At 35.3% G+C, this 17080-nt stretch overlaps 1 protein-coding gene across 1 annotated transcript in view; it reads right to left on the reverse strand.

Moving 5' to 3' along the window:
- PTPRQ (protein tyrosine phosphatase, receptor type Q) overlaps nucleotides 1-17080 on the reverse strand; it is a 124342-nt gene that overhangs the window by 86214 nt on the left and 21048 nt on the right. Inside the window, exons 16-25 of the mRNA XM_017743906.1 lie at nucleotides 15514-15774; nucleotides 13611-13771; nucleotides 12557-12668; nucleotides 11653-11879; nucleotides 9428-9497; nucleotides 7196-7395; nucleotides 5565-5814; nucleotides 4303-4431; nucleotides 3400-3546; nucleotides 1432-1604 (exon numbers count right to left, since the gene is read on the reverse strand). Of these exons, the coding sequence (XP_017599395.1) occupies nucleotides 1432-1604; nucleotides 3400-3546; nucleotides 4303-4431; nucleotides 5565-5814; nucleotides 7196-7395; nucleotides 9428-9497; nucleotides 11653-11879; nucleotides 12557-12668; nucleotides 13611-13771; nucleotides 15514-15774 (1730 nt within the window). The remainder of the gene's footprint in view (nucleotides 1-1431; nucleotides 1605-3399; nucleotides 3547-4302; nucleotides 4432-5564; nucleotides 5815-7195; nucleotides 7396-9427; nucleotides 9498-11652; nucleotides 11880-12556; nucleotides 12669-13610; nucleotides 13772-15513; nucleotides 15775-17080) is intronic.

Raw genomic sequence — 17080 nt, forward strand, 5'->3', positions numbered from 1 at the left:
CACTTTTTTTACTCCTTTAACTGAGGGTGCATTAGCCACAGGCACAGACAGAGCATCAATCTCAGCTAAGTACCAAGAGGCAAAAACTGTGTATGACTCATCTTCACCAGCATTTTATAGCAAAATTTAGGTCACATGGAAATACTTTTTGCTTGTGAGGATTTTCCTCATATAAGACAACAGCTTTTTATTGCTACTGTTTGTGGAGTACCATTAGCACTGTGGGTCTGCCAGTTCAAGTCCTATAGATGCTCTAAGCTTAGGTCAATGGGGTTCTAAATAAAGCAAGGTGATTTGTATTGGTTTTTAATTAGAAAATTACATTCAATAAATTATAATAAAGTAGCAATGATGCTGCACTAAGAACTCAAAAATTAGGAAATTCCATCACTAAAACATTTTTGTGCAGACTACTTTAATTTTTTGTGTCTGGACTATGATACAATCTTTAATTACAGAGTTATATACTTTCCTTTTCCAAGGATGCCTGCCTGGTTTAATGAATGGATCCTTATCCTAACTTTTTTTCCCATTACTCCTTATTTAATGTACTCCAGGGCTCTATTTGATGCTTATCATTCAACTTGAAAGTGAACTCCTTCCTTGAGCTCTACATCATAAACTTAGATTCCAATTCAGATCCAGTGAAAGATGTCACTGTCTGAAAAAATAAGGAACTATACTGGCTTTAGGCACCTGTATTTAAAATTCAGCCCAAAAAGCCCTGCCTCAGAAAGAATTCAATCCTGAGCTGAAAGTTTGCTAGGGGTCTACAGTTCTGTGCTGCATACTCAGAGCTGCTCCTCTAAGCATGTAAAGCACATCAGCACCCAAAACCCAGAAGCTAGACTGATTGACAGCGTAAGTCCCCTAAGAGATATGATCCCATAGTTGTGCACACATATCCTCAGTATGCAACCACAGCATGGAGTTCAGCATGTAGTATCACACATGTGAATTTAAGGATACAAAAGGAGCCAGAAAGTCTAGGCCTGTCTGCCTTGCTAGTAGAACACTTAACCAGCCTTTGGACACTTCTGCTGAATTCACAGGGTTCCTACCTGCATCTTCTAGAGGTTTGACTGAGTGGCTGTGTATCAATCTTGGCACCTAAATCTTTACTCTTATAGTCTGGCCACCCTATGCTGCAAAGAATTCAAGGACTCAGAAGGACAAGACTGTGGGCTATGGCTTTCTGCCTTCAGTATCATTCTGCCAGAATGATTTATTTTTTCACGTTGTGGAAACAGCATTATTGGAATTCTTTTGAAAGCCAGGCAGAGAAAGAGAGTGGACTGAGGAAGGTGGTTTTTAAAAACATTAACAATTCCTCTGTGGGAGCTAGTTCCACATTCTGTAAATGTCAGATAAGGCAGAGAGCAAATTTACTCTAACAAAAAATCCATATTAAAAAAAAAAAGAAGAGAATACCTTATTTTTATCTCCAAGAATAGTGTTTTCCAGAGTGACGAGTGTTTCCTGCACATGTACTTTAACTCTGTACTGGGTAATGATTCCATTTGGTTGTTGTGGCTTCCTCCAAACAATTTTTATATATGTGGCTTCCACTTCTGATAATTGTAAATCTGACACAGCACCTGGGACTAAATATTCAAGAAGAAATTTGATTTCCTTAAACACTTGTGATTATTACAAGGTTTTTCAGCACTGTATGCAAAGTACAATAGACAATCAAATTTCACATCCTTATCTTTTGATTTGACCCTGTGCAGGGTAGAGACTTACTTCACATGTTTTCTTAGCAAACAAGCTACAGTTCTAAAAATATGCACACTTTTTTTTAACACATAAGACGTGTATGAGTATGATCAGAGACTAAGATTATGTAAACCAGGATAGTTCTACTGAAGTCTACTTGATTGGAATCAAGCAGACCTTTGATATTTTCCTATATGGAATCTTATGTACACTTGAAAATGAAAGGTTAGCTCTAAAAACATCAAAGCCATACAAGAATGAAGTAAAAAGCTGGGGAAAAAAAAATTAACATGATACAGCTTGTTAATTTCCCTTTTACAACAGGTTTATATAATTTTATTTAGGTTGATGTAATTTTGTTTATATTATATAGATCATTTATATATATAATTATGTGTAATTATAGATATAAAATCTACATCTATATAAATTACAGATATAAATTATATAGTTCATATAATGTCTTCATTAAACATTCAGTCTTAATTATATTGTCATATCCATAGGACCACCAGAGATAAAATACATTTACATTCAATAGACTGATACTCAGATTTGATACAAAAAGAAATACTTTTTTTTCTAATACACTTCAGTAAAAGACAATTTTGAAATTCCTTGCATAAGGAGGATTTTTAGATTTGGCATTAAAATAAGACACTCTATGTTACACTAAAAGAACCCCAAACCCAGCAAAGTTCCCTTTGGCTTCTGACAGTGCATTTCAACACAAGATGAGAATGACTGTAGTCAGGCAGGCCATCTTTGGAAATTGTCTCTGAGAGTTGCCAAAAGCATATCAATAAGGAAAGAGTACAATAAATAAAGATAGGTTTTCCTCCCAGTGTTACACCTTGACAACAAATATTTCCAGCAATCAGTGAGGCAGAGATTTTCTAAATTTGTGTTCTGTGTCATAAATGTAATACAGAAATAAGCATCTTGTAACTGCCTCTCTATTACACACCAAATCTCAATTTTTCCTCCTTGCATCCTCAAATGCTGACCAAGAATCCCGCACAATCTCACATACACATAAGATAAAACTGCATTTCTATGCAGCCAAGGACTCTAACCTGGAGAGTTGACTATTTGGGACCACAGGTCCCAAACCACGGAACTGAGGGCTCGGGGGCAGAGCCAACCACTTCACTGCACCAGGACAAGACCTCGATGTTGGGTCAATCCCAGAGCCACGGTCGCTAGTAAGGGTGGCTCCATCAGAGACGGGGATGGGGCCTTGGATTTGCTGAGAATTAGTCAAATGAGAGGTTTAATAAGGAACGTGGGGGCTGAAAGAAACAGTCGCGAGCATCTGCGCTGGTCTTTCTTTTCCTCTTGCTGCCATCTAACGGGGGATAGGGGGTCCTGCAACTTAATTACTACATCTGAAAATAACTCTTCTCATTTAGAAAGAAACATTTCTTTCGCAATCTCTGAAGGCTTATGATAGCGGATAAATGTACTGACAGAGTATGAATTTGACAAAAACAAAGAATAAATGACATAGTAATCTTCGGCCGACTTATTTTCTTTAGGATTTTTAATCTATTTTTTTATCTCTTGCAGTGCTCTTATACCCATTCTTTCTTTTGCAAAGTACCTTAAAGGCTCTAAAGGGAAAACTGAAACCCTTTATCACATCCAGTTCATTTACTTTACCTCTCTATGCTTACTTACCGTCTGCAGGAGTGAAAACTGTAAGGTTGGTCTTTGGCCCCACCCCAGCACTTGTCTCAGCACCGACATACACATCATATGTTGTAAACGGCACGAGGTTACTAAACGCAAACTTCTGGTCTTCTGTACTGTTATCCAGAATGTGACCTGGAATTAAAAACAAAGAGGTTCTAGCTCAAAAATAGAAACAGTCCATGGCTGCTTTCCAGCATGATGAACAAATGAAAAGCCACATTAGTTTGGGGAAAAGCTAATTGGGAATCAACTTCGGTGCAATAATGCTGAGTAAATGGGGAATAAAACAACCAACCAACCAACCAAGCCACTTCAAGGAGGCATGAGTTTCAAGAGAAGGAGATTTTTCAAAAATGTTTCTATTGCTTTTCCTGTGTGGTCCCATAAAAACAGAATAGAATACAGCTCATGTCTTACATAAGTACAGGCAATTCTATAATTGCTTTATCTATACATGTCTGAGTTTAAACAAATTGCAAAAACTTCATAACAGACTTAAGGAGTTGATTGCATACTGCATGAGAATGAAAACTCTCCAGAAATCTTTAACAGAAAGAGAAAAGAGTAAAGGTAAATACAGAATGATTTGGATATATAAGCACAGTAATTCAGATCTGCTTAGCCTATCATCTCCTGAAAGAGTGAGGAGAAGTTAGTTTTCTCCATTCTTAAGAACAACTAAAGTGAATTTAATTTTATACTCTTCCTTGTGATGGACTGATTTTTCCCTTAAAAGTAATCTACAAACCATTAAAATATGTAATAGAAAAAAGGGATACATAACTGCGTTTGAATATTCATTTTTGATTGTCAGGCACAGAAGAATGTAAGTGTAAGGAAATAACCACAAAAAAATCAATAGAAATGTTAACATCAACTCTGACTTACCAGATGGTCCATACAGCTCAACTCTGTAACTAAACTTCCCTGTTACCATGGTTGGTGGGTCCCATATTACTGAGAAAGATTTTGCTGTAATGTTGCTCTTGGCAAAATTCTGTGGTGGGTCTTCTGGAACTTAAACAACATTAGAAGAAGTCTTTGAACGTACAATACTTTATATTAGGATGTCCAAGAACCCCATATCAGACAATTCATTTTACACATAAACATGAAATATTTTGAAGAGAAGTTATAAAAGCATATCTCATTAAAATTACTTAATTTCTGTTTTAAGGTAATTGTCAGGAAAGGTATCAAGAGAGCTGATAGTATGCAAATAATCCCTAGGAGACAAAGGTGAAAAATAATCTGGAAATTAGCCCTGAAATCAGAAGAAGAGACACTGACCAAAATTCCATAGACAGGGCAGCAAACTAAGGCTATTGAAATTCCATCAAAGGAATTCACATGAACATATCTAGGAGGCAACGAAATTTCTTTTCATCTGGACAGTGCTATCTATTTTGTTTGTATGAAAGGGAACCAAGTAACATCAAACCATGTCAAACAAAAGAATGATGTACCAGCAAACAGAAAGCCAGAAAAACATTTCTCTGGAATGCCTTTTTGGTATAGCTCTATTAGCAGCGTTGCCATTATTAAAGTCCTGCTCCTTGACCTTTGTTTCCAATTCTAACTTCTCAATTCATTGCAAGTAATCAAAAATCAACTCCACCTAGTCCTTAAAGATTTCTTCAGCACTGAACAACTTTGTGCAATAGATCCAGATTGGGAACATAAATACAGGACTTTTCTTTATATTGCTTATTTGTCTACAAAGGTAAAGAAGCATTAAGTGCATTACTATGTACACAATACACATACTTTTAGAATACTATGCCTGACAGCTTTTCCCTTCATCTTTGTTTTTAATTCTTCTGCCATTATGCTATTAATTACAGTTCTTAAATTGTCCTCAGTTTTCCATAAGATTTGATCTGTCCTGAGCATAACTTTGGTATCTTTGACTCCTAACAATAACTGAACTCCCATTCACTGTACATTATTAGATACATTAATACATATATATTTTCCATTAATTCCATCAGATAAAATTAAGTAATCATGCAAATACAAAAGCATGATGCAGATAAAGACAGATTAGGACTGAAGTATCTTGCAGCAGAAAATCAAACCTCTATTTTGAAGTTTTTCGCATAAATCTGAGACCGTTACTGCCATTTGAAAGCAGCGTGTATTTTATGTACCTGATTCTGGTGTCCGGACAATCGCACTGTCAATGTAGCCTGCTTCAGTGGTGACTGCAGAGACCTCGAAAAGATAGGTGGTGTATGGCCTGAGGTTAGTTACAGCAAAGCTAATTGGTTCACTCCAAACAGAGCTCATTTGACTTGGTGCTTCTGTGCTTTCTTTCACTGTAGACTGTGAAAGAACTGTGGATTTCCCAAAAGTAGTTGAAGGGGTGGTAGTACTCCACAAAAATGATTCACTCTTATCCTAGAAATAAAAAATAGGAAACATAATAAGCTGCATCTGTAACCTATATTTGTCAATATGTGTAGATGAAAAAAAGACAGACCATCTTTGAGACAATTACCCTAAATTGGTTCTCCTTTTTATACTTCAATTTCCAGATTTAGGTAGACGTTGCTAGTACATCCTATTAGTGACAGTGTTATAGTTTCCTGCCTTATTCAAAAAGATCCCAAATCTGACTGAACAGAAGCATCTCTCTTGGATTCATTTATTTATTCCCAGTTTCTATTTTCAGCATTCAGCCTCTCTTGAAAAAAAGTTCCCTAGTGAGGTCCTTTTGCATCACCTGTATGTTCTATGTGTGTATGTGCATACACAGGTATAGCATACACATATTCATGTATCATGGATAAAACCAGACAGAAGTTTCTTAATCCACAGTGTCAGGAGACAACTCTGAAAAATTGCTAGGCATTATGGTGACCAATGCTGATGGTTCAGTAGGTGGCAGCCTGTCTTCTCAGTGCTGAATTAAATCAGCCTGGTGTCAGGAACCTTTGTAATGCCTAACATGATCTTCCAAATAAAATCTGAAAACAAAGTTATGATGATTTTTGTCATTTAAAACTTCACTTTTCATCACAGCACTAAGCGTAGGAAATTGGGAAAAAAAAATAAAAGGAAAGAGGTTTGGTTACTTGACATTTTGACATTTGGGTAATTGCAAAGCTGTGCTCAAAGTAAGAAAGAAAAAGAGAAAAAAATTCTAGAAGAGAGAATTTTCTTCAAGAAATTCCAGAAGGTTACAATGGTTACAGGTCTGAATTCAATGATAAGAACAATTCAGGCTACAACTATATTTTTGAAAATCACTCTGCTAATCATGTTTGGTTTTTATTTTGGTATGAGAAGTATTTTAAAAATATTGAAATAAGATACACAGAATAAAGCATACTTTTAAAATACAAAAAGCATTGTCATACTATATAGAAAATTAGATGTTAACAATAATATATGTCTGCACTGACCAAAACAAACCCTGTAAGTTCTTGGTTCTTTCTAATTGAATAGTATATAAAACAAAAAAATAAAAACTGAAAGCTGAAAAAAATAGAAGTTTTCTATTTCATTATTTTCTGTTAAAAGGATGCCAAAGTTAACCTTTTTTAGCATTTTCACTTTGATTAAACTGAGCGTTTCAAGCAAAAGTGTTCCATTTAAACTATTTTGAACAGAAAGGTTTTTCTTCATTCATTTTATCCTGTTTTGAGACTAAGTAAGTAAGGTTTTTGGAATTTTTCTGAAAATAAAGCCTCCACATTTTTATGTCTCAAATTTTAAATGTAAAACTACATTTTGTGGATTGAGTCTATTACTAATTTAAAAGGTTTATAGCACTTACATTACATTCTGGTAACCTCCCAGACAGAAGGTCCTCTACTTTAACCAAGACATCTTTCACTACAATTCCACTTCTTGCATGTTTCACACTAATCTTGAAACTAGTTATCTTTCCATTTGGTTGCCGAGGGAGAAACCAGATCAGATTTACAGCTGAAGAATTTAAGGCTTCAACTGTGAGATTCACTACTTTACCTGGAGCTTGAAAACAAAACAAACAAAAGCAGTGAGATAAATTTTTCTTCTCAGCACTGAAAAATAACAATTTTTTTTTTTTGTAATGCTATTTCTAACTTCCAAATTCTGAAGCAAAAACATAAAAAATCATTCACAAACACATGTAAAGAAGCTGATATACAACCGGCTCTTTTTCAATCTAGTTTAAGTGAGAAATACAATTATTTCAATCTCATAGTATATATAGTAACTGGTTTGGTCAAATTAAAAATATTCTTCTTAAAAGCGAGTTATCTACTCTTCCAGAAGCAGAAAAATTTTGTCCATTTTTTTCTGGTTAAGAGCATCTGACAACACTGTGTGATTTATTTCACTTTACCTGTGTCATCTTTTCAGCTGCACATAGATTTTTGGTAGCTTTAAGTAACTCAATTAAATTGGAATGCTCACAATTATTGCATATACAGTGCTCTTTGTACCAGTGACAGTTTCTGTGGCCTTTTGTCAGAGCATCAGTATTAATCACAGCACAAAGGAATGAGATGCAACATCTAAATCGTATTTTACATGCTATTTTACATGCTGAACTCTCCTGTGTCTCCCTCTTAGTCCTGCCTACACATGGCACAGTCAGCAGCAGGTCCCGCAATAGCTGCCTTAGTACTAAGGAGAAAAGGCTTTTCACACTCTCTTAAAAAATAAAGCATTCCACATTTACAGACCTTCCACAGGTGATTTGTGACAGCTCCTCCAAGCCTCATATTTAGCTCTTTCAGTCTTGCTAAGTGTTTTCCAGATCTTTCACCTTCTTTCCCCTCCTCTCAAACCATCGCCTTTATATTTAAATAATTTTAACTTCTGGCTAACTTTCTTACTTTAAATTTCCCATCTTTATGTTGATTAAAATGTTTGGCTTTCTTTAGACATCAAAGCAAGAATTAGAACAAAAAAAGTTGAGAAGGTAAAAGTATAAATGCTATACCAATGACACATAAGTCACCTACAATTTGAAGAAACCTTCCAATTACATTTATAGTAAGGCATTTTAGGTTTAATGAAAATGCAGACAGAAATGCTTCCAAAACTAAAAAGCTTACATTCTCACATGGGTATATGCCAGTGTTGTACTCTGTCAAACATGAGTAAATAATAAAGCTCACAGAAATAAGGTTTTTTACCAGCAATAATGCACAAATAGTGAAGAATAATGATTCCACATAGATCCATGCGGCAAGTTTACTACTCCTCCTTATATTGGGCTCATAAATTATTACGTTATTTTACAAATCTCCGGCAGAGTGATGATTTTCTGCCATTAATTGAGATATCTCACTCTGCAGTTTGCGTACAAACAGAAATCAGCCTAACACAGATGGACAGTCTGCCCTGGCAGCACGAGCTCTGTACTCCATTGAGACTGGTTCACACTGGCGCAACTGGACTGGTGCCAGCTCTTCAGCCAGGGCACAACTGCTCCTGGAGCATGAGCGAAATCACAAACACTAAATTAGTAAAGATTGTGCAAACTCAGACTATGTTGTTTAATCTTCAAAACCACCAACTCAAATTTTCATTTCAGACCTTTTTTTTTTACCTTCAGAATTAATACATAAAAATTTAATAAAATACATTCTGTCCTGAGCTTCTTAGAACCCATCACTAAACAAATACAGATCAATTTAAGTAGGCAATGGCAGAGATGATTCCACAGCAAAATCTCTCTCCTAGAACTGCTGCAGGAAACAGCAGACAGATCCACTTGATAGGTATCTCTGCTCTGCTGTGACTTACTTTCTGGAAGCTGCCTACCTAGAAACTGGCATAGGAAAACTCCAAGAGAAATTACTTTGTGTACATAAACGCCCCTATGGGCACATCTTAAAGGCTGCTGTTAGCAAATAGAAAAAAATGAACCTTTGTCATTGACAGAATAAGAATAAGGATTTTGTTCTAAATGCATTGGAATTTGCTCAAGTATGAAATTTGCGATGGATAATTTATTTGAATGAATTAGAGCAGCTTTAATCGAAATAATTAACAGCTTTATTAGATTTACCACTTTCCGCAGTCTGAAAAAGGAAAGGATCACTAAACACTCCAATACCAGCACTGTTCTCAGCAGCAACCTACAGAAAAAAAGGAAAGAATCCACATTAGAAAATCTACAGTATATACAGCTTCAGGGAAAATGAAAATCCTAAGGATACACAGAGATACAGCTTTTAGCTTTTAAACTATAAATATGCAAATGAACATGCCCTTTTTAGTTGAGTTTATACTCAATGTTTAAGTGTAAAAAAATAAAACTGAAAAAGTATGTAACAGCATAAGAAATTGAGAAAAGCACACGTGAATATCCACACATCAAAAGAGGATCCCTAATTTATGAGCCCTTATTTTATGCAAAAACCAACAGCAAGAATAACATCAGTAACACTTCTTTTTCCTACTGCAATACACTTAAACCAGATTCTGCATTCCTATTTTACTTAGTATAACTTATAAGAGTAAAAAGGAGAAAAAGTTCCCTTTTATTTCTCTGTCTCCTGAAGGCTAGCAAGAGCAGGTCAACCTTCCTCAAGGCAGAAACCCAAGGAAAGCATGTCTTTTTGCAGAAACGCAATAGGTCAGGGGACTGTAAATGCACTTCAGTGCTAATGATCACGGCACAGTCTTCCCACAGAAAAGCAGTACATCAAGACTTTGGTAGAATTTATGGAGATAAACAAAACAACAATGCCATTTGCTCTGCAATATAGGATTTGGTGACAATTCAACTCAGCAATGGGCCATGGCATACAACAGTTACAAAGAAAAAGGAACACGGTCTAACTTCTTATTTTGAAAAGAAGTAAAAGGGACAACAAAAGGTAAACATGAGCAAAATTCCAACTGTGTTGATGAGAGGTGTGTGAAAGAAGAAGCAAAGGGAAAAGCTCTCCAGCACGATTATAGCTGGCAATATTAGGCAGCAATGGTGTGGCTGTGGGGCTTAGGGAGCTGACAGTGCAGACTGCGGGGAACGCAGGGTGAGAAGGGGTAGGTGCGCAAAACTAAGTGTGGATCACTGTAGAAGTGACAGACAGCCCACAGAGGATAAAAAAGGGCAAAAGAAAGCAGAAGGCCTCAGGAGAGAAAGGGAAACTTTTTCTGATCACTTCTTGGCACTAAAACGTGCATTTTTTAAAGACTGTAAATATTAAGCAAAGGACAAAGCTACAGCAGACAAACACAGCAAAGAAATACAAGGTAGCATTGAAGAATTCATCAAGGATGTCAAGAACCTGTGTCAGTGGCTATCTCCTTCTTAAGCCATACAAACACATGCACATCCACCTCACGACTACAGCCAACCCTACCTACTTATGCTTCACAGGGACAATGACTTGAAACATCCTTAGGCATTGATGAACTCTACAGTAATTGCAATAGCTGAGGAAATTGACTGGAGATCTTCAGGGGGTTGACATGCAGTCAGGAAATTCTGACAGTACTTAAATTACACTATACAAATCTGAAACTATGCCCTCACCTAAACATTGGTTTTTAATACCTCATCACAAGGTAGGTATTGTAGAAAGAATTCAGAAACAAAAACTAGCATTAAGATAGACATGGAAACTCCTTCCTCATATGTACAGTTTCAAGGCAACTGAATGGAATGAAGCAAATCAACACATAATTTCAGTTAATTCTTGGTATTGAAAAGAGGAACCTCTCCAAGGTTCTTATGAAAGCGTAAGGCAGGCAATGAATTGCTTGGCAAATTTTGCCGAAAGAATAGCAGTTACTTTCTGTCCACCTGAAGTCATCTGTTGCTGAAGAGTTCAGAGATGGATCAGGAGTTCCTAATCTCAATGCAAGTAAGTTCCATGTCTAGACTACATGCTTTTCTGGATCTGGCTGAGATGATTTAGTAATCTGCATGTAATATGCAAAGCACACCAGTCATTTGAAAGATTAAATCTCAATGAAGATAAGGAAGGATTTAGATGTTTCCAAAAATTCTACCCTTTGCTTTTTATGTTTTACCACACAATGCCATGTGTCAATACAAATATCAGTAGAAGAAGGTACATTTCAGAACAAGTTTGACTGGAATATTTTTAAGTAGATTTAAAAAACACTACTGTAAACAAATATCTCGTTAATATATTTTGTTATATGGCAACAGTAAATAACATCGTCCTTCAGAAAACTCTACAGTAACCTACTATAAACTCACACAATTTACAATAAATCAGAATTCAAAATACTAAGAGACATTTGTAAGGCTTTTACCATAATTTCGTAAGTTGTTCCAGGGTTAAGACTGGTGAGAAGAACTTCCAAACTATCTGGCTTTGTTGTGACCTGTGTATAAGCTGTTTGCATCCATGGGCAGACTTCTTTATATTTAACAACATAAGAGACAATTCTCCCATTTGGATAGAGTGGTGTGTTCCATGACAGCAGAATCCCAGCAGAGCCCACTCTTTCACCTGCAAGGAACACAGGGGGCCCAGGATCTAAAAAAAAAAAAAAAAATAAAAATTAAGAATATATTTATACACACACACAAGCACACACAAGTAAAACAATTTTTAATTAAGAATCATCATAGTGAAGACACATTCACAGATTTTATAGGGAAATGAAATCATCTGCCAGCATAAACCCATAAAACTACTGAAAACTGATGTATTTTTGAAAAAAAGCTTTTTTTCTGGAAATAGTCCTGTTAAAAATTATTAAGTTAATTTTGGAACACCAAAAACATTCTTCTATAAGAATATAAAAAATGTATTGCTCAAGATCTTTGTTGAAAAAACAGAGTTTATTGCCAGTTTAATATCTGACATATTCTAGCACTCAATTAAAGGGCATTCTCTTAAAAAGCACATCTGCTTTGGCTACATTTTTTTTTGGAAATAGCTCAGAACACTTCTTTATGTACCACTATAGATATAAATCAGAGTCTGGATATTATTACATGACACAATAGCAAATTTTTCAAAAGCTTGTAAATTCTTAAGGTCTCATACAATGCTTCAGATTCAGTATATTTTTAAATGGTTAATGATGAAAAATTTTAATGACTGTTCAAAACTGATTATAGTTTCTTGGACATTAGTGTGCACATAATAAACATAAAAAAGCATAGTTTCAAAAATAGAAGAAATTTCATCAGTCATTTTTAACTCACTTGTCACATTTGTTGTCACAGTTCTACTCGCAGGTGAACTATAGACTGAGGAAGAAACTGCAGAAACTGTAACATTGTATGTTGTTCCAGGAATAGTATAGGAAAAATCAGCCTGAAACAGAACGTAGTTATTTCAGCCTTTTACCAAGAACCACAAAAATGACCCCTCCCCCAAAAAATCCCAAAACAAACAAACAAACAGAAAAAACCCTACAAAACAAAGCACAAAAAAACCACAGAAAAGTTTGAGCAATTCATTACTAAAAATAGTTGTTTACATTTTAGCTACAGTACAATATTTTGCTGTCAACTACCCTTCATATGATGTGTAAAACATTCAATATTAAAGAACAATAAAATTAACTATTAATTTTATCCCAGAGTCCCCTATCAGTATATCTATAGAGGTTTTTCTCTATTATCATTATCAAAGTAAATATGCAGCATTAAAAAATTCCTTTTTGAGAGAATGAACAAAAAAGCAACCTGAAAAGCAAGTTTTTGAACCTTAAACTAACCCATCCCTTGCAGTAAACGTAATTAAAGTTATTTAGCAAGAAATTATATAAAATACCTGTATCTTTGCGGTTCCAATGAAAAACAAAAGCAAAACAACCAGAACAACCATTATTTCTGTTAATATTATATTTTCCAGACAGCAGAATCAAGAAGTGTTCTTATATCTTTTTGATGGCTTAGGAGTGAAATGTTGCCTGCATTAATGATTTAAGCAGAGATCTTCCTGGCAAGTACACAATTAATGAGTCTGTACTACTCAATAGCTCTGCCCTTCCCTTGTTAAACTATTCATGAACCCTTGGATGACTGTCTGCATCCTTCTAGTAGACTTTAAAAAAACAGTAAGTTCACTCACTACCTGTTGTTAGGTAACAAACTGTGAATGCTGAAATTTGCTCCCATCCCACCAAATTTTCATTAATACTTTTGCATTCATAAATGCATTAAAACATCTAAGGAGGAAAGCTTGAATTTCTCATCAGCGCAGTGCATAAGGAAAAGCCGGCCCTGCAAGTCCTAGAATAAAAGCACATACTTGATACTCCCTAACTCCAAGATCTAGGATAACAACAGAAGCATGGTCAGGAATAAGATCCACATGAAATCTGTCTACAAGTCCATAAGGTAGTCTCCAATACAGTGAAAAATAATATGATGAAACATTGAAGAATTTAAGTCCTTCTGGCTTTGCAGGTTCTGAAAGAGAATTGTAGAATAGAAGACATTAACTTAAATAACTCCCTATAAAATATATTAGTAGTTACAACTGAATATAAAAGCATCCAAGAAGAATTTACTTTCTATATGAAAGTTTAGTCTGGACATGGCAGCATGTGATCCTACAGTTGCTATGCTACCTCTGGGTCTTGGGTGAGAGTCTCCCAACTCTGCTGAGATCCCCACTCACAGAGAGCAAGCTCAAGTGTCTCTATACAGTGTTCAGTTAGCAATAAAATCTCTGCACAGTCCTGGGGTTTCTGCTGTCCTCAACCTTAAAGTTAGCACTACTGCTGACATAACTACTGCTACAGTTGAAATTCAAGATATAGCTGGTGCTTGTTCTGCTGGTAGCCACAGGTTTGGTAACTCTTTTATACATTTCATATATTTGGAATCCCAGTAATGCCATGAACTCTAGTCAGTTAAGTACCCAAAATTTGAGTGGTCTACTCCTTTTATTAAAGCCAAATTTCCACCTGCTCATGTCACAACATCTCATTTTATTCTGCTTTTAAATGCACCTTTAAATGTGTATTATTCACTGTAAGCCTAATAATTAACAAGATTTTAAATTCTTCAGTAGGTCATTAAAATGTTGTCTACATATAAGACTGCGTATTTGTTCACCTGTGCAGTCTCTAGCCACGTGCATCTGTCTCCTTTCTACTTTAGAACGCATGTGCAACTATCAGCTTTCCCCTTGCTCATGTCTCAGAGCAAGCCCTGTCAGTGATGCTCTTTGTCTCATTTCAGATTCACCCTTGCACTCAGACCTCTTTCTGCCTTTCTAACACAGTTCTTCAGACTAAATCTTCCACTACTGTTTATACATTAGTATCGTACTGTGCAGTCTGAGTAACATATAGGTTCAGCTCTGAAAGACTTCTATTTCTTTCTTATTTGCTGTAAATCTGCTAAGATTATATATCTTTCATGAACTATTTACACTATATTTAGGCTATTCAAAGCTGAAGAATTGTTTCAAACAGTTTACTCTGGTTCTGCCATCAAATAACCTGAAATATTAATATATCCATATATTAACTTTAGATTTTACATTCCATCCGTATTTTTCTCATATGTAGGATTTTTAACTCATGGTTTTATTTTTACATTAACAGAAAAAAAAATATTAATAATATATATGGAGGTGTGCAAGTTTAACCTAGAGCAGAGGTTCTTCCTTTTAGTATACTCATAGATTTTGAGTCCCACTGCTCTCATCGCTCCTATTATTTGCATGGATCTCAACTTCCATTAAAGCTGGATTTTATATTTGCAGAGGTCTTTTTGTACAGACCCACAATTAATTTCTGAGTGAAGTTTACAATCTAAAGCCTTAATTCTACAAACACTTTTTAACTTCTAAACTGTTGTTTAACTTCACTCACTGCAAAAAACCTATTGAAATGAGGTAAGGTAAATTTCAGCTTGTGTGTAACTCTTAGCAGGATAAGATCTGAAATACTAAAAATGGTAAAAAGAAATCCAGCACAGCTAAAGACATTATGCTTCTGATAGTGAATCACTACATGCAGGTTGAATAGGTTGAATAGGCTATAAGTAATATATGCCCACAACAACAGCAAACTATTACATGTACAATCTCTTGAAATTTCAGTCTTATTCTACAAAGTGAGATGTACAAAGCTAAACATGCACTGCTAGGGACAGCTACCACTCACTGGCAAGGAGAGGAAACAAGAAACCATACAGACCTGTTACAAATTCAAGGGAAGCAGAAGCTCCTTCAATATTTCCTTTTAGTCTTTTCAGTGTAAAATTATAAATGCCGCCAGCAGTCAGGTCTGTAACACTGAAGTCAGTCAGTGTTCCTGGAATTCTTAACTTTTTTATAAAGGTGTTGTTTGATAAAGATGCTTTATAAGAAGTGAAGTTAGTCTTGGTTGGATTCCACATTAGAGTTGCAGAAGAAGTATTTACCATTTTTAGTGTCAGACCACATATCCCAGCAGGTCCTATGGTAAAAATTATTCTGATTAATAAAGAAAAAATTAATCCTTAATACTTAAAACATAAGAGAATAACAGCTTTTTTTAAAAGTGGTTTTTACTTAAATGAATGTTTTGAGACTTCAAATAATCATGAAATATGGATACAAATTTTAGAATTGTTTGTACGGATATATAATAAACAGTGTCATTATGTTGCACAGGGTAAATACAACCTGGAGATGTACCTCCTGTGTGCACTATGCAATTTATGGAAGAAAATTCCAATTTTATCAGAGCTTCTCTAAGAACGGTAACATTGCTCACTGGTGTAACAGAATGAGAATGGAACACTTTGTAAGCAGAATTAGAGATTTTAGTCAGTTTAAAGTTTTCTAAAATACATTATATGACATATAATTTTAGGAAACTGTTTGTTTGCTCACTTAAGGACACAGTAAATAGCATAGTCTCAGTGATTATCCTTTTATTCCTTTCTAGATAATCTTTTTTATTATATTAAGATTCCTGAAGTCACAGAACATTTACTAATAGCACCTCCATTAATCTGTGTAGCACAGATTCTTAGGTAAGAAAAGTGTTACAATTCCTCCTAAAAAGTGAATCTCCCAGATAATTGATTTATCTTGCTTGAAGCTTTATGAAAAATACTAATTAACATATGCCTATTATTCAGCCTGAAAAAAATCCTAAAGGTTTACCATTAAAATTATAGAGTAAACTTTCCATACTCTAGGCATACTCTGGACCCATCCACAATTCTCTTGAAAATATTTACCTGAGGATAAAAAGAATCCTCAGGAACATGATAATGAATATTCTGCTGCACATTTCATTCACAAGAATCTGCAGGACTTGTTCTGGTTTTTTTGAGAGATTCACTTATCTTTGAATAACTAAGTGCATAGCCTCCTTGACTATCAACTGAGTTAAGGAGTTACAATCCAAACTGAGTTAGGGAGTTATAGTCCAAACAAGCCACAGAACAGAATATCTGTCAAAGAAAAGAGGAGGTCTATGATATGCATGTGTATAAACCTGGGAGATTGTTTATTTTCTGATTACAACTTGCTGTTCTTTATCTGCTTTGGCAGTCCAGAATTCAATATAAATCTTCTTCTTCAGATCTATGCGACAAATAAATTTCCTTCTTTTTTATGTTGTATCACAGGAGCATTGGAAAATACATGTTTGCTCAGAGACAGAAAACGAGTGCAAGATTCTGGTTTCTGGACCTTGTTAAGTTCTCTGAAGCACAATTCCTCTTACTGTCTTAAGCATTCTGGGGCCTTGTACAGGAGAAATACTCCAA

The sequence above is a fragment of the Corvus brachyrhynchos genome, unplaced genomic scaffold (genome assembly GCF_000691975.1).
Source record: "Corvus brachyrhynchos isolate BGI_N302 unplaced genomic scaffold, ASM69197v1 scaffold9, whole genome shotgun sequence".
Taxonomy (NCBI): Eukaryota; Metazoa; Chordata; class Aves; order Passeriformes; family Corvidae; genus Corvus; species Corvus brachyrhynchos.